The sequence below is a fragment of the Bos mutus genome, chromosome 26 (genome assembly GCF_027580195.1).
Source record: "Bos mutus isolate GX-2022 chromosome 26, NWIPB_WYAK_1.1, whole genome shotgun sequence".
Classification (NCBI taxonomy): domain Eukaryota; kingdom Metazoa; phylum Chordata; class Mammalia; order Artiodactyla; family Bovidae; genus Bos; species Bos mutus.
This window is the reverse complement of record NC_091642.1, coordinates 16,731,239-16,749,966: the sequence shown is the minus strand read 5'-3', so window position 1 is coordinate 16,749,966 and position 18,728 is coordinate 16,731,239. Positions and strand designations below refer to the sequence as shown.

General features: G+C 40.7%; 1 protein-coding gene across 1 annotated transcript in view; it reads left to right on the top strand.

Annotated features, from left to right (window-relative positions):
* Positions 1-366: 366 nt before the first annotated feature.
* FHIP2A (FHF complex subunit HOOK interacting protein 2A) overlaps positions 367-18,728 on the top strand; it is a 37,355-nt gene continuing 18,993 nt past the window's right edge. Inside the window, exons 1-5 of the mRNA XM_070364005.1 lie at positions 367-726; positions 6,992-7,070; positions 13,783-13,952; positions 15,677-15,781; positions 16,231-16,353. Coding sequence (XP_070220106.1) covers positions 682-726; positions 6,992-7,070; positions 13,783-13,952; positions 15,677-15,781; positions 16,231-16,353 — 522 coding nt within the window. The 5' untranslated portion in view covers positions 367-681. The remainder of the gene's footprint in view (positions 727-6,991; positions 7,071-13,782; positions 13,953-15,676; positions 15,782-16,230; positions 16,354-18,728) is intronic.

Sequence of the window (18,728 nt, the reverse complement as noted above, 5' to 3'; positions counted from 1 at the left end):
TCTTGCCGGTCTTGCAAATCTGCCCTTAAAAGACGAACCTCTGAATTTCACATACATGTATGGCTTCGTTTTCCTACAAAATCGGCATTTACTTCCACTGGAGAAACAAGTCGCAGTGGGAACGGCTATATTTTTTAAACGTAAGCATGACGGTGTGCCGGCAGGAGATTGAGGCGGCAGCGCCCAGGCCCGACTCCCGACCCCAGACCGGCCGCGGCCTCTGGGTGCCTCTCCCGCCCCCGCGGCGTCCGGCCGCCCAGCCGCAGGGTCTGCCTGGCCTGGCGGGGGCCTCCCCAGGCCGCGGCGGCGCCCCCTACAGGCCGCGGCGGGCAGAGCGGGCGGAAGGAACCCGAGCCGAGCTGCCACCGTGTCCAAGCCGGGGCCGGAGCCCGAACCGGAGCCGAAGCCAGAGCCACCGCCGCTGGAGCGTCGCGGGCCCAGAGTCCGCGCGGAACGCCCTCCTCGCCGCCCGCCACGTCGCCGCGCCCGCCGGAGCCGCCGCGCCGCCCGCTCACACCTGAAGCGGCCGGGCCGGGCCCGCCTCGGCCCTCTGCTCGTCCTCCCTGCCCCGCACCGGCCTTCACTCTGGAGCGGCCCCGGCAGCCGCAGCAGGGGCGGCGGCGGCGGATCGAGGAGCTCTCCAGGTCGTCCCGGGAGAAGCTGCTGCAGTCCCGGGACAAGATGTTCTCCAAGTTCACCTCCATCCTGCAGCACGCCGTGGAGGCGGTAAGGCCGCGGGGCTGCGGGCGCACGACAGGCCGGGGATGGCGGCGGCCTACGTTCCCCGCCGCCGGCCCCGGGCAGAGAGAGCCTGGCGGCCTCGGCCCGGCGGCCCTAGGCGTCCCCGGACCCGCGAAGGAGCGAGGCCCGGGGCGGGCGCTGCGGGGTCGTCGGGGCGCCGGGGGCCTCGGGCCTGGCTCTGAGCGAACCCCCTGCTCTCCTTCCTGCTCCGGGCCGGCCTGGAGCCCTTTTTCTCGCTCTAAGAGGGCAGGCGGGAGTCCCCGGGAGGAGCGACCGCTCCCGGCCCGGATCGGGGGTCGTCCGATTCCTCCGATGGGACCAGGGGAGTCGGGGAGCACCTGGCAAGGTCTTGGGGCGCTCCCCCGGACTCCCTGACCGTTAACCTTCTCCCTCAAAAAGTGGTCAGCGTTGACCGAGACAAAAGAAACGGCCTAATACTATTTGGGTTTGTTTTGTTTTGTTTGGGGGGGGCGGGCAGGACGGGGTGCTCTTGCCGGGGGGCGCGGCTCTGGCAGGGAGGCAGCCCACCCGACCTGTTTCGTAATCTAGCCAGGTTTTGCTCTCGCGGGCCGGGCGGCCGGACTCAGCTGGATCTCCTTGATCGGTGTGAAATGCATTTGGAAGGTCTGATCGAGTGTGCTTTAGACATTTTCCAAGCCCTCACCCAGCACCAGGACCATCTGTTTCCTTTCTTCTCTTCCTTTCCTGGACGCTTTTCGTCTTTCCTGCAGTTGTACCCCGATTTGAGGATTTCAGACACCAGCATAGGGGACAGCACTCAAATCTAACACTACTAAAAGAGAAGTAACTCATAAGAACGTGTCTTCCTGCTGATTCAGTGATAAGGGGTCGCATTGCTTTACTTCGGTTGTTTTACCTTAGGCTGGCAGAATTGCCCAAATCGAAAAATGCACCCTGAAGTTCATAACAAGTGCAGTTTTGCTAGACGTGCTACTTGGCTAGTTTTAGAAATGTCATTCTCTTTCTGTGTTTAGTTTTTGGGTGACATAGCACATTCAGATCTACATAACTTTAAGGGGGGAAAACACACAATTTGCAATATAACAGTTTTTACGGCCAGATAAAAATAAAATGGATCTTTAAAACTCAGTAATGGAAAACTTTTGTACAGTTTTTAAGTGCTGTGTGGGAAATGTTTTGAGTCATTTTAGATCTGCTACAGGTTCTTGAGAAAAGGAATGTATCAAATCAGGCAAGACACGGTTTTTCATGAATGAAGAGCAGTATTGCTCTTGAGGGAGATGATAGCCTTAGACTCTAAGGCAATTTTTAATTTTTCTTTCTTGCGTATACACCAGCTACAGCACCTTACTTTTAGAATTCAATTAAAATTTATAAAAAACAGTGATATTTACATTTTATATTATTCCTTAACTTAAAATATCAAGAATCATTTACTTTTTTGACACTGAATACAGCTTCATACTGAGATAATTGGGGATAAGAATGTATTACATCATTCGTATTCTATACTAATTCAGGCCGATATTTACAGAAATAAGTACTTAGAAAAAGAAAGATGGCTTTCAGTGCTCTCACAGTAAAGACTCATTTTTGTCCTGAGGCCTGTGTTTTCTGTCTGCATTATCTTCTTATAATTGTGTATGTTAGCATCTCCCAAATTATCCGTGTAAATTGTCTGACTCTGCCTCTGTAATATCCAGGTTGTCTGCTTTGCTGAGGTTAGAAAAAGAGTGGATTATATTCACCTGCCCCTGGGAGTTAATGCACTGCATTTAGGAAAGTAATGTTTTTATTTACTTAGCATTAATGTTTTCAATTGTGATACTTACTAGTTTACCTTGATAGGCAGTTAAATGTGATGAAAAATTTTTGGTGTACTTTTTTTTTTTTCTTTTCCCTTTTACCATTCTCTTGGAAATGAACCCAGATGTAATGCTGAATAAGCCATCTTTGTGTTATTTGAAGAATATCTTTTTTTTCCCTAGCCCAAGATTGGTTTCCATTTATTCAGTTCTGTTTATTTGCTTGACTTTTTTTCTATGGCCTAGTCTTACCATTCCTCAGTTCATTTCATTAGCTTTTCTCTATCCTCCTTTTAATTTGTTTGCCCAATTAGTATTTTCTGATATAGCATTGCAATTACGATTATCAGGGTTCTACAGAGAAGGGAGATAATCCTGCAGACAGATGCTGACATGACCTTTTTTCAATTGTGTCACTGTATGAATCTTTGTAATGTTTTCTCAACCATTTTGGTATTATTATTTTCTAGGTTTTTTGGTTCAGTTGGATCCATCTTCAAGTGTGTTTTTTAGGGTCAACCAGATACACATTCATTTAAATAGGGTTTAGGTGTAGAGTTTTCCTTATTGTTTAATTAATGATTTCTTCTCACTTCCTGTTAACTACTGAAAAGGATGACATACAACTAAGATATTTTCAAAGATCAGTGCTTGAAGATGTGTTATTAATCTGATAGGCTACATTTTGAGTTTAGGAGAGAAATTCACACCTTGAGCGAAAACAAAAACTGTAATGTAACTCTTGCCTCCTTTTTCAGAAATGACAGCTTTCCTTCAGGATAGAAATGATTGGCTAGTAAGAGTCAGGAAATTAGCTAGTTGCCACAAGTCTGAAATCAGGCCTCTCATCTAATTAGTTCTGAGGTGGATCATTTTAGCCCAGCTTCTCCAAAGGATAAATAAAACACCTTCCATTAGTACAACTCAGTATTTGTTGAGGGCCTTAGTCTGTGTGAGGTGGTCTGCCAGGGACTAATATCTTGTAATTCCAGTCAGTTCCATCCTTGAAGGCAGATTTATTCCAGGAGGATAAAAGGGCAATGTCAGGAAAAAATGTTTTATCTGTCTTAACTAGTTAGTTCAAGGTAAGTCATCTTTCAGAATTTGGATGCATTATTATTTTCTTGTAAAATTATAATTAAGATTTAATGATGATTGTTGAAACTAGCAATTCCTTAAAAATCTACTCTGCAGTAGGAATTAAAATGTCAAATGAAACGTAGGTAGTGTTTTCTTAAGTGTATTCTTTTCCAGCAAGTGCTCTTTAACTGTCATCCTTTAGTCACGCAGCATACGTTTTAGGAGCCCATCAAGAAAGCACAGTGCGAGTTCACGGTGAGACTGCACTGGTAGGCAGAACAGACGCACAGGTTGAAGTATAAGCCGTGCCCAAGCTTGTGGCCTGGCCCCTAGAGCCAGACAGAGCAGGGTTCTGGGCTTGCCTCTGCCCCCTACTTGTTCACTGGACAACTTACTTAGTCTTTGTATGTTTCAGTTCCTCATTTTTGTTGTTCAGTCAGTGAGTCGTGTCCTACTCTTTGGGATCCCATGGGCTGCAGCACAGCTGGCTTCCCTCACAGTAAAATGGAAGTAATTAGACCTATCTGATAGAATTGTGAAAATTAGAATGACCGGTACTTAATGCAGTGCCTGGCACATAGTAAGTGCTTAATAAATGTTAATCATTATTGTTACTGTTTGGATCATTGTTCTGTCAGTGCGTTCTGTAGGAGGAGGGGAGCAAGCACTTAGGACTGGAAGGCTCCCTGGAGGAAGTGAGACTTGAGCTGGACATACAGCAGCAGAGGAGATAGGTGGGGGGTGTCACAAAATTGCCCGGAGGAAGAAGCAATTTAAAAGAGTTGGGCCTGGAATGTTGATAATGCCTGTGAGGCTGCAGGCAAGGCTCTGAGAACACTACTTCTCATCTGAGTTATCAGCTGCTGCTGCTGCTGCTAAGTCACTTCAGTTGTGTCCGACTCTTCGCAACCCCATGGCCTGCAGCCTACCAGGCTCCTCCATCATGGGATTTTCCAGGCAAGAGTACTGGAGTGGGCTGCCATTGCCTTCTCTGGAGTTATCAGCTAGGTAGGTCCTTTTGTGTGGTAGGTATTTTGGGGAAAGACCTCCAGGTTTTTAATTACCAGTAGTGTTGCCTTCTGCAGGTCAGTGAATGGCTCTAAGTCTTGACAAGAGTTTGGGAAAAGTCGGAGTTTATTGTGAGAATTTAAGGCCACATGTAAGTGTAAACTTTGGCACTGTGCCTGGCACATAAAAGTGAAAGAAAAATGAAGTCACTTAGTCGTGTCTGACTCTTTGCAACCCCATGGACTGTAGCCTACCAGGCTCCTCCATCCATGGAATTTTCCAGGCAAGAGTACTGGAGTGGGTTGCCATATCCTTCTCCAGGGGATCTTCCCGACCCAGGGATGGAACCCGGGTCTCCCGCATTGCAGGCTGATGCTTTACCAGCTGAGCCACCAGGGAAGCCCTGGCATGTACCTACTCACTAAATGGCAGCAGCTGCCCTGTATTCACTCAATAAACATTATTCAGTGCTTACTATGCGCCATCATTGACTTGGAAACTAGGGGTTCGGTGATGAACAAGATGATATAATCTTTGTAAACTCACTGAGTTCACAGTCTGGTGGAGGAGATGGATAACTCAACAGTCACCAGCATGGGCTCAGGGCTGGGAGAGAGGGAGCCGGCAGTCAGGGAGAGGATGCCGCAAGCACGTGTGGAAAGGACTGTGCCCTCGACAGGAAGTCTGGCCAGATTTCTCCGGGAAAGTGATATACCCTGGAAATTCCCTTGGAAAAATTAAACAAAGCGTAATATTTACACTTAACAAACTCAGTACATTTTTTGAAACACCAAATTTCATTTGGGTTTGTCCCAATTGTTAATACAGAATTAATTGATTAATAACACTTGTTAATACTGCATAAAGCTAGTGTGTTAAAAGGTCTATAACACAAGAGAAATTCTGTATATTTTGAGGAGATTCTAAAAATAAGTAGCTGATTAAAACTGACTTTTTAATCTAAAAGTTTCAGGAAGATTATTTTCCCAAATTAATTCTTTCTTTCTTATTTCTCTAATTTTTTTCTCAGTCTCCCACGAGTTTTCTCTCTCCATGTTCCTGAAGTATAGTAATGCCAAAGATTTTTAACTCCATTGTTAAGGATCTTAAAGTCTTTAAATTTTTTCATAGCCTTCTATTTGGAAATGAGATGAATATTTACATTCTCTTAATGCAGTACTATCAGAGTGGTGTGAATAGGCACGGATGAAAAAGTTGGCAGAAAGATATTGATGATTGCAGAAAATTTTTCAGGTCCATTTGTTTCCTGATTACGTTTCATCTTCTGGATTGAAACACTTAGATATCATGACCAATGTTTATAATTTACTCAGTAGTTTGGAAATTGTTTTGAAGGGTTTTGAACTTTGAGGTCTTTATGGGAGAACCAATCAAAATGGAACAAGTAGAAGTTCAGAAGTAACATGACCTCTTAGGTCATCTGTTTAGATGAATCTGTGAAAATGGGAGATTACACTGCCATAGTTGAGGTTCCCAAAATGGAAACCTATTTGCTATTATGAAAACTGGGTCAGCTGTACTTTCTGATGAAAATTTATTGACAATGCTAGGACTGGGAGAGCATGCTCTCTCTGTCACTCATTTTAAAGAACAGAAAATATTGTAAAGGTGCATCCAAATCTTTTTCTATCTGTTTAATACCCATTTAAAATACTTTTAAGTTTGCAATGAGATGGTTGAAGGGATATAGTTTTGGCCTTAAAACGTCTGAAGTAAATTTCAAAATCAAAAATGTGAGACGTTTTTGACTTTGTGGAATTTAAATTGGTAGTGTCTTGTTCCTGTGGTCATTTTGCTAAAAATATGCACTGCCTAATCTAGGCTTAAAAAGAAAAGATTGACTTTTGTATGTCATTGAAAATAGAGAACAGTTTTGCTCTGATTACAGGGCTGACTTTGGTATGTATTTTAGTAGTGGTGATGTGTAACTGTTACATAGCAGCTCTTTACTGTTTTGCATTTCAAAGTCCTAGGTACAAAGATCCCTGGTTATCAATAATTCATTTTACTGATACTTTAGTAATAGAATAGTGTGTGTTTTCATTGAACTCTGTTACTTTTGAAGTCATGTATAGTAACTACTTTCAGGGAAGGAGGAAAAAAACCCAATACTATAATTACTAATAACACTGATAAATGTGTTTTTCCTCTTTCTTAATAAATTATATTACTTTCTTGGATTTGACATTGTCTGTGTTTCTCCTTGATAGTTGACATACAGAATCAAATTAAAGCTCATTCCTTATTAATATGCTGCTTTTGCATCATTAGTAGAAAAATACAGTTATATTTAATATGAAAATTTTAATGCCATTTTCTTAATTGTTGTGGTCTTTTTGTTTGTGTTTGTATAGCTTGCACCTTCTCTTCCTTTACAAGAAGATTTTGTTTACCACTGGAAGGCAATTACCCATTACTATATAGAGACTTCAGGTAAGAAACCATACTGATATTAATTAAACAGAAAATTTATGAAATATTAAACTACAAACTACTCTTCAAAGTTATTTTGCATGAAACTTATAAGCAATTTATTTTCATTCCTCTCATTGAAAAATACAGCTGTTGAACACCCACTGTGTGTCAGTGTTGTTCTGGGCACTGGGTGGTATGCCACTCAAATAGACAAAATATCTGTCCTAACAGAGCTTGTATGTTGATGGTTGTTGTTTAGTTGCTAAATTGTGTTTGACTCTTTGCACCTCCATGGACTATGTAGCCTGCCAGGCTCCACTGTCCATGAAATTTTCCAGGCAAGGATACTGGAGTGGGTTGCCATTTCCTTCTCCAGGGGATCTTCCCAACCCATGGATGGAACCCTGCGTCTCCTGCATTGACAGGCTGATCCTTTACCAGTGAGCCAGTCAGGAAGCCCAGATATATTGATTGTATTAATCACTCTGTCATGTCCGACTCTTGAGACACCATGGACTGTAGCTTGCCAGGCTCCTCTGTCCATGGGATTCTCCAGACAAGAATACTGGAGTGGGCTGCCATTCCCTTTTCCGAGATATATTGATTAGGAGGAAGCAAACAATAGACAAGTTCTCATAGTGTGTCGGATGATAAGTGCTAAGGAGAAAATGAAGCAGGCTGAAAGGGATGGAAGTGTTTGGGGAGTGGGGACAGAGCCATTGGAGACAGACGGCTCTTTAAGATTAGAGAAATCCTCATTACCCCAGGTGACTTCTGAGCTGAATCTGAAGGAAGGAGGAAGCAAGCCTGGAGGTGTCTAGGGAAAAGATCCAGGAGGGCGCGCAGTGCACACTCCCTGAGGCTGCAGGGTGCAGCACTTGGCATGCACTGGGGACCGCAGGAAGTGTGGCTGGAACAAAGTGAACAAGGAGAGAAATGGGAGGGGATGACATCGACAGGGGAGGGGCGCAAGTTCACCCAAGGCCTTGAAGCCATTGCGAGGGCTTTGGCTTTTACTCTAAGATGGGGAGCCTTTAAAGGGTTTTGAGCAGAGGTGTAACATAATCGGCTTTAAAGAGATCACTCTGGCTTCTGCAAGAAACTTAGATTGCAAGTGTGCAGAGGTGAAGTTGGTAGAACAGGGGACTGTTGCAATGGTCTGAGCAATGTCGGTGGCTCAGACCAGGGTGGACGTGTGAGAAGTGATTGTACTCTGGGTATATTTTAAAGAAAGTTGTTAATGGATTGAATATTGGGTATGAAAGAATAAGAATGAAGGATAACTCCAAATGTTGGGGCTTAGGCAGTTGGAATAATAGAAGGAGCACTCATGGAGAATGGGATGAGGAGATTCCGGAAGGAGCAGGTTTGTGAGAACATTTTGAACTTGTTTAATTTGAGACACCCATTGTATGTGCAGCTGGATATTGTCAAGCAGACAGTAAGAAAAAGGGATCTGGGATTTAGGGTGGAGGAATAAACTAGACATGGAATTGAGAATCATTAGCATGTAAGTAGGACTTCCCTGGTGGCTCAGAGGGTAAAGTGTCTGCCTGCAATGCGGGAGACCTGGGTTTGATCCCTGGGTCGGGAAGATTCCCTGGAGAAGGAAATGGTAACCCACTCCAGTATTCTTGCCTGGAGAATCCCATGGACAGAGGAACCTGGTGGGCTACAGTCCATGGGGTCGGACACGACCAAAGAGTCCAAAGAGTCAGACACGACTGAGCGACTTCACTTTCACTTCACTTAAGTGGGATTTAAAGCCATGAGACTAGCTGAGATTACCCAGGGATAGCTACAGACAGAAGGAAGAAAAAAAGTATTCAGGAACTGAGCCCTCATACTCAGTGTTCAGCGATTAGGAAAATGAGAATGACAGCAAGCAAAGGAGATTTTGCTTTTGCCAGTGATGCGCCAGACTGCCAAGAGAGAATGGTGTTCTTAAAGCTGGAAGTGGAGAGAAGGATCAAAGTGTCTAATGATGTCAAGTTGATGAAGGCTAGGAATGGATCATTGGATTCAGCCATGAGGAGCTCATCAGTGGCCTTGATAAGGGCCCTTTTAATAGCAAGAAAGAGAGAGGAGACCTGATTGGAGGAAGTGTAAGAGACAATGGACAGAGAACATATTTGGATGGTGTGTGAAGACCGCTCTCTTGAGGAGTGTTAGTGGAAAGGAGAGTTGAGAGACAGATCAACAGCCACAGGGAGAAGTGGCCTTGGGTGGGGGTAGGGGGGTTAATTTTTTTTTAAGATGGAAGGTACTTCCATTTGTACTTTGGTGAGAATGAGCTGGTAGAGAAGGAAAGGTGGGACGAGAGTCATAGGAGATAATTTCTGAGCCATATCCTTAAGTTGGCAAGTGGGTTATTGGATCCTAGTGCATTAGCGAAGGCTTAGCCTTCATAGGTTTATGGACAGCTCACATCCATAAAATTAAGGCAGAAAGGAAAACATATGGGTGTCAATGCAGGAAAAGAGTGGACATGGTGTGGACGTCTTTGGAAGTTATCTTCTTTGTGCTTCAGTCTTTCTTAGTGAATAGGCTGAAGAGCGAATATGGGGAAATGTGAATAAATTAGGTCAAAGTTTGGCAAAGTTTTTCTGTAAAGGGTCAGACAGTAAATATCTTAGGCTTTGTAGGCCATACAGTCTCTGTTGCAACTATTCAATTCTGTTGTTACAGTGCAAAAGCAACCTTCCATAATACATTAAAAGAAGAGCGTTCCTTTGTTCCAGTACAACTTTATTAAAGCAGATGGCAAGGCTGGGTTTGTTCCCTGAGCTGAAGTTTGGCAACCTCTGAAATAGGAAATAGAGTAGTAGCCTTGCTCCATAGGCCTGTGGGCTCCCTTAAGGAGTATAGAGGTCAACGCTAGTGGATGTGCAGATTGAACACATATTTTTTTAACTGAAAGAATACATGAAGAAACAAAAAGTTGATTTGGCAGGCTGGTGGGGTCATAGATAATTCTTTAAAAGTAAGAAATTCCTCATTTTTATGTAATAAGTGATAGCAAACTATCTATATATACACCTTTAAATGTGAAGTGTAATTTTCACCTCAATTTGGATGTTTAGATGGCACATCTATAGAAAAGGTTTTTGACAGGAGCAATCTTTTCAAAAAATGGCTATTCTTAACCCTTGTGAGTTTTTCACCCCTCCATAGTCTTAAGGAAATGCTTTAAAGGAAGGCCTGTAAGTTCTTGCTGTAAATGATTTTTTTTTTGCAATCTCATAGCAAAAGCAAGTGTATATGTTACAATAAAGTATGGGACAAAAAAGTGGGTCAGGCACAGAGAGAGAAGGAAGCAGGGAGAAAACTAGGAGGCGGGGTCTGACCCCGGGCTTGAGGATGAGCAGTAACTTTTGAGGTAGATAAGGAGGGCAAAGGCATTTCAGTAGAAGGAATAGCTTATGCAAAGGCGCTGGGGTCTAAACATGGTTTAGGATGGTGAGAGTGGACAGCAGAAACTAGATCTTCTAGGGAGCTCGGATTTTAATCCTGTCAAGTTGAGCTAATAGTTCATTTATTTCTCAAAAAAAAGGTCTTTTTGACTGTTTTTCTCCATAAATATGTGTAATCAAACCATGCTTAAATATTCATTCTTTCCTGGAATGTTTATATAAAACAGGTGAAAAAATACTTGTAAAAAGTAAATTTCAAATAAAATTACACACCATCTTTTATTAGCCCTAGGCTACTCATTTTAGAAGAAAATGAAGTGAGACATCATAAGTTAACGTTCTTGGAATTCTTACTGTGTGCTAAGGCACTGGGCTTCACACACATTATTTCGTTGAAATCATACAGTAGCACTTACTGGTGTTGATCAGCTCCATTTCACAGATGTTGGTACTGAGGCTTAAGTAGTTTGCCCAGGTCACCCAGCTAAAAGAGACAGAGCCAAAGCTTGAATCCAGGTTGTCCAAGTCCAGGACTCATGCTCTTAATACTATCCCATACTCAGTCGTATTTGATACGTCCTCCTGGGAACAAAAGTGACTCTTCTCTTTGCCTTGTTTTCTCCATAAGCCTTTAGTATTATGGTTTAGTCTGTGTGTGTATATATACACATACATGTGTAAGTGTACAGACGGAGCTTTATATCATCAGATACACAGCATACCAGGATTGTATTGCACAAACTATAGCAGTACTAAGCAAAGAACAATAGAGACATAAAAAAACTTGTCATTCCCTAATACACTTTATATTTAAACATTTTATAACACTTCACATTTTATAAGAGTAATTTAACCCTTATATAATAAATTTAGGTTGGTAAAACCATGTGTTTTTACTATGTTAAAAGTATTCATTAATTTTTACTTTAAAAAAATCAGTATTTTGTAAGAATTTTCCTGAGAAGCAGCTTTTACTTTGGGAGTAGATATCTGCTGATGAGAGGAGATGTCAGAAATTTTCAGTAGAGGGTTTTTCTTTGGGCTCTTCATGTTTTCAGATCTGGAGATGAATTGGGGGCAGTTCAAGTCTTGACTTCCCAATATTACAAAGCAATGTTCATGCTAAGTCGCTTCAGTCCTGTCTGACTCTTTGCAACTCTGTGGACTATAGCCTACCAGGCTCCTCTGTCCAAGGGATTCTCCAGGCAAGACTATTGGAGTGGATTGCCATGCCCTTCTCCAGGGGCTCTTCCTGACCCAGAGATCAAACCCATGTCTCTTAGGTCTCCTGCATTAGCAGGCAGGTTCTTCCCACTAGTGCCACCTGGGAAGCCCACAAAGCAATGTAGCAGTGATCAAAACCAAGCCTGTCCTCTCCGCATATCCTGCATTATTCAGCTTAACATTCAAGGCCAACTTATTTTTGTATAAAGAGACCTAAAGTTTAGAGATGGCAAGAATACACAGAACTGTACAAAAAAGATCTTCACCACCCAGATGATCATGAAGGTGTGATCGCTCACCTAGAGCCAGACATACTGGAATGTGAAGTCAAGTCGGCCTTAGGAAGCATCACTACGAACAAAGCTAGTGGAGGTGATGGAATTCCAGTTGAGCTGTTTCAAATCCTAAAAGATGATGCTGTGAAAGTGCTGCACTCAATATGCCAGCAAATTTGGAAAACTCAGCAGTGGCCACAGGACTGGAAGAGGTCAGTTTTCATTCCAATCCCAAAGAAAGGCAATGCCAAAGAATGCTCAAACTACCACACAATTGCACTCATCTCACACGCTAGTAAAGTAATGCTCAAAATTCTCCAAGCCAGGCTTCAGCAATATGTGAACTGTGAACTTCCAGATGTTCAAGCTGATTTTAGAAAAGGCAGAGGAACCAGAGATCAAATTGCCAACATCCTCTGGATCATCGAAAAAGCAGGAGAGGTTCAGAAAAACATCTATTTCTGTTTTATTGACTATGCCAAAGCCTTTGACTCTGTGAATCACAAGAAACTGGAAAATTCTTCAAGAGATGGGAGGTCAGGAAGCAACAGTTAGAACTGGACATGGAACAACAGATTGGTTCCAAATAGGAAAAGGAGTACATCAAGGCTGTATATTCTCACCCTGCTTATTTAACTTATATGCAGAGTACATCATGAGAAACGCTGGGCTGGATGAAGCACAAGCTGGAATCAAGATTGCTGGGAGAAATATCAATAACCTCAGATTTGCAGATGACACCACCCTTATGGCAGAAAGTGAAGAGGAACCAAAAAGCTTCTTGATGAAAGTGAAAGAGGAAAAGTGAAAAAGTTGGTTTAAACCTCAACATTCAGAAAACTAAGATCATGGCATCTGGTCCCATCACTTCATGGCAAATAGATGAGGAAACAGTGGCAGACTTTATTTTTTGGGGCTCCAAAATCACTGCAGATGGTGACTGCAGTCATGAAATTAAAAGACACTCCTTGGAAGAAAAGTTATGACCAACCTGGACAGCATATTTAAAAGCAGAGACATTACTTTGCCAACAAAGGTCCATCTAGTCAAGGCTATGGTTTTTCCAGTAGTCATGTATGGATGTGAGAATTGGACTATAAAGAAAGCTGAGCACCGAAGAATTGATTCTTTTGAACTGTGGTGTTAGAGAAGACTTTTGAGAGTCCCTCAGACAGCAAAGAGATCCAACCAGTCCATCCTAAAGATCAGTCCTGAGTGTTCATTGGAAGGATTGATGCTGAAGCTGAAACTCCAATACTTTGGCCACCTGATGCAAAGAACTGACTCATTGGAAAAGACCCTGATGCTGGGAAAGATAGAAGGTGGGAGGAGAAGAAGACAAGAGAGAATAAGATGGTTGGATGGCATCACTGACTCAATGGACATGAGTTTGAGTAAAGTCCAGGAGTTGGTGATGGACAGGGAGGTCTGGTGTGCTGCAGTCCATGGGGTCGCAGAGTTGGACACAACTGAGTGACTGAACTGAACTGAAAGTTTAGATCTTCTGAACTGGCTAATTGAAATAACTTTTTTTAATTATAAATGCATACAAAGTTCTGAGTTTATTTGTTTTTTTTTCTGATCATGTTTCCATTTCCATACCCCATAAATGGTTCCTTTTCTGAATTATTATGCATGAGTATTAGCTTTAGAATATCTTTCAGAATATAGATTGTATTTGAATAAGATATAAACCTCACCCGTGTGAACAATTCAGATTTTTCTCTGAATAGAAACAGGGAAATACAAAGAGTATTTTAGGTGCAAATGTACAATTTAAAAATGTTTGAATACTTGATGAATGTCTTTATTTTTTAGATGATAAAGCCCCGGTGACAGATACAAATATTCCATCTCATCTGGAACAGATGTTAGTTATCTTAGTACAAGAAGAAAATGAACGGGAATTTGGAGAGACGGGGCCATGTATGGAATATTTACTTCATCACAAGATCTTGGAAACATTATATACCTTAGGGAAAGCTGATGTAAGTTCCTAATCCACATGATGTTCTTAGGCAAGTACATGTAATATATGTTTTCATGTCTTAGAGATAAAGAAGCTGCCAAGCACTAAATTTAACTGTAGAGGTGTATATTAAGCATGGAAGGATTCAAGTCAGTACATGAAAAAAAAAGAAAGTTGTATGGCCTGTATGAGTATGACTTTCCATAGAGGTAGCAAAGCTCCCAAATCCTCTAGACAACTGGTACTTAGGCTGCTTAGAATTACAGTATAAACATTTATAAAAATCTACTCAAGTGCAAATGCTCAGAATCAAAGGAAATGAGAAGGATCCCATTGAATATTGGGTTACAAAAATTATTTTTCATAATCCTGAAAGAAAATGTCACTGATCATTCTGACATTAACACTTCTGATGAGTGGAACCAGTTCAAGTAAGTCTCTTTGATGAATCTTCCTCCTCTTTAAAAATAAAGAGTTGATCAGCAACAGGCCTCCCCCAGCTCTAAAAATTGGTGCTTCTGTTCTGTGAATTTCTGTAATATATGTGAAAATCAAACTAAAGAAATCTCAAACAGATGTTTAAACAGCAAATAGAATTATGAAGTCATATTGAAGACGATTTCCTTTTAATTAAGTCTGTAATTCTCCAATTCATTTTTAGGTTAGATTCATTCAGTTTATATTTTCTAGCTAAATATCTACTCACTAGTATCTTCCAATTCATTCCCTTCCTCCCTCCTTTTTCCTGTCCTTTATAGAGAGAGATTATGCAACATTATATTGAACACATATTAATCAATTTCTGAGCAAATGTTAGTAATTATTCTACTGGGAATTTTATTTTGATATTGATGATTATAAATATTGTATTTTATCTGCATAATTTAAGGTATTTACTATCTTCACATACTATTGGGCTTAAGATTATAGCTTATGCTATTTCCATATAATGTGTCTATGTTGATGTTTTGGAAATGTTTTGTGACTATTTTAAATCTGAGTCAACATAAGCAGGTTAATTTTAGAACGTGTAACCTTGCTAACTCATACTCTCTTAATTTACAGCGTGCGTAATCGTCAGGTTTATCTGCCTTTCAGCAAATATTTAAAACAATTGGCATGTTATCAAAACTTATTTATTAAATATTCATTGCCTATAATAATCATAATGTAAATAATTTTGTGACTAATTTAAAATAGCATTGTTAGATTACATCACAGCCATTTATACATCAGATCAGATCAGTCGCTCAATCGTGTCCGACTCTTTGCGACCCCATGAATCGCAGGATTCCTTTATTTACATACATGTGTTAGACTTTATTTACTCCTCCATATATATGATGAAAGGTTATTGATTACCTGTCATAAATGTAAGTGATAAGATGCTGCCTTTGCCTGGGCCAGGGAGTTTCCTTTTACCCTAGCATTTAGAACATTAACAGCTTGGCATTACCTGAACCAAACTCCAGTCTCCATGGCACATTATCACCATGCTGTTTGTGATTACATCAGTCTTTGGTCTCACACACTCTTATAAATTTTATTTATAGAATACCAGTCAGTAATAATTTGATTCAGAATTTTATTTAGACAAAGTCATTAACTGTTGTCTAATTGCATTGATTTTTGAAGGTGGAATACATTCACATACATTGTCTCTGGTTTTTTTCAAGCTTTTGAGTAAATAAGTTTGCACTGTCTGTTTTTTTCTTGTTTGTGTTTTGTTTCTCCTGCACCCAGTGTCCTCCAGGAATGAAACAGCAAGTCTTGGTGTTCTATACCAAACTCCTGGGGAAAATCCGGCAGCCACTGCTCCCACACATCAACGTGCACAGGCCCGTGCAGGTAGCTCCTTCCCTTTACATCGAACTATTTGGTTCGCTGCTTTTTGCATAGAAGTAATTTTATATGATTTTTCTAAGGGTAAAAATAACATGCAAAGTAGCACATGTTGATACTTGAAACTTTCTTGATGCATGACATTGTATTAAATGCACTTCATGTCTCTATATTTCTCTCTTAAAATTTTATACATTAATTTTACCATTTACTTACTTCCATGACATCTCAAGAAGTTTATTAAATACCTCACTAATTTTTTAGAATAACATGTTTGAAAAACTTGATACTAGCACCTGTTTGATACAGGTGATTGCAAATAGTGTTCTTTCTGGAAAATGCAATGTATTTGCATTATTTAAAATTTTAAATATCCTGAAAGTGAATGAATGGCTGTTTAGATACTTGTTAAAAAAATAGCCTAAGTTTAAATTTTGTTTTAAATTTTTTGACAGAAGCTGATTCGACTGTGTGGTGAAGTCCTTGCAACGCCAACAGAAAATGAAGAAATTCAGTTTCTCTGCATTGTGTGTGCAAAGCTGAAACAAGATCCCTATTTGGTTAATTTTTTCCTGGAGGTATAGTTTACTTCTTGTCAACCTTCAAAGTATGTGTGTATTAAAATTATCATGAGAATTGAATTCTCTAAATAATATTAGAAGAAATTATATTTTGTGAGTAACAGCCTGTTTTACTTCCCCAGAATTATTTTCATTTAGGAGCACTGTTTTATTTTAACCTGAAATCTCCTGAGAAAAACTGCTCTCAAAGAATGTGACTGAACCACATGTAGGGAGCAGAACAGGGGCTGGACAAATACAAAGCTACAGCTTAGGAGCACAGCTCGAAGGGCAAATGTGGAAAAGGGAAGTCATGGGAGTTTTTAAGCTATCATATTTTCAGCCAGGCTTGCTCAAGCGTGGTGTGTGGGTAACCTGACCTAGGGAAAGAATGGTGTGTGTAGATTTGGACAAGATGTGAAACATCACGAGTCACCTCCCCACCCTGGTATAGCATTTTATTGCTCTGCTAATTGGTACTGTTTTTTCCTAGCCATAGTCACCAAATTGTGGTTTACTTAAATCAGTTAATATTTGGATTTTATTTCCAGTTTTAAATTAGAAAATAACTCTTCTGTTTTTCCTGCTTTCGTTTACTTTTTTTTAGCAGTAGTCATTTAGAAATATATTAGGGAAAAGGTTGGTGTTTTTTACTTTTTAAAAAAAGGTTTTTTTTTATCTTTTTTTTTTTTTTTATTGAGGTGTGTTATACACAGTACAGCTCAGTGTCTCTGATTCTGTGAGTTTGACAGACACAGTTTTATAACCACCACTGCAGTCAAGATACACAGCAGCTCCATCTCCTTACCTCATGTCCCTTCCCGGTCATCCTATTTCTACCTCTGCCCCTAGCAATCATTGATCCGTTTTCATCCCAAGTTTTCTCTTTTTCAGAAAGTCATAAAAATATAGTCAGCCTTTTGAGTCTGGTTTTTCTTTATTTCACTTCCATGCATTTGAGAGTCTTCTGTGATTTTGGTCACAAACAGATACTACTTTATACTACTGAGTAGTATTCTGTTGTACGGATGTACCTCCGTTGTTTATCCATTCACCAGCTGAGGGATTTTGGGGCCAGTTTGAGATAATTACAAATGAGGCCATCGTAAACATTCACAGATTTTTGTGTGGACTTAGATTTTCATTTCACTTCGGGAAGTACCTAAGAGTAGGATTTCTGGATCATGTAGTAGTAAGTGTGTATTTGCAAAACTCTTTCCAAGTGGGTTTATCATTTTGCAGCCCAGGGGCAACATATGAGAGCTGTTGTTCCGCGTCCTTGTCAGAGTGGGTGTTTTTGTTGTTGTTGTTTTGTTTTTAAAACTTTTAGCCATTCTAATAGATGGGTTCATTTTTTATTTCATTTTATTGAGTAAGTAATTCAGGATATTATTCTGCACTGTTACTGCGGGTAGGTAAGCACCTACCTTACCAAGCTGCAAAATTGCGTGGATTTAAATTTCTAAGTTAGTGTTAAGGACTATGAATACCTGTTTTTCATGACATATATTTTGAAAATTTGCTTCAAAATGATTATAATAGCCTTGTGATATAAACATATCAAATATCTTGATTTGGCTAACTGTGAGATTTTTCTTCTCAAAGTTCATTTTTAGTTAAGTTTGCTTGGGTAACCAAATTACTTTAGATGCATAGATTTTTTCCCAAGCTTAAGCTTTAAGGAGATTTTCTCAGAATCTCTGATACTTGTTTCAGAAGTACACAGCCATAGATCAGAAACTGAAAATTTGCAGGCATATGTATGGCTGCCTGTCTTCAGAGAAACATTTACAGGTAGACCTCAGCATAAAAAGCACCCTTCTGAATTAGTGTCATGTCTGCTGTGATCCCACATTTTTATAGCACCTACTTCTCCAAAGCCTGGGGTGGTAGGTGACTCCATTTTCTGAACTGACTTGACTATTCCTATGCTTTTAATATTAAATTTTAATGCTTTTAATGTCAGTTATTACAGTCTCCCTGGCATTAGAGTCATTTATGTGCATTTTATTTTCTCTTCCTTGTCAGTAAGCTCCTTGAGAACAAGGATTCTATTTTATTAATCTTTGGGTCCCCATAGCTTCTCTGGTATCTAGCACAATGCGCAATAACTGTTTAATTAACACATTGAATGAATGAATCTTTTGAGACATGCAGCTTTATTACTAGTATGATAGTAATAGAGCTTCCCTTGTGGCTCAGCTGGTAAAGAATCCACCTGCAGTGTGGGAGACCTGGGTTTGATCCCTGGATTGGGAAGATCTCCTGGAGAAGAGAAAGACTACACACTCTAGTATTCTGGCCTAGAGAATCCCATGGACTGTGTAGTCACGGGGTCGCAGAGTCAGGCACAACTGAGCGACTTTCACTTTCACTAGTAATGGAAGTACTTT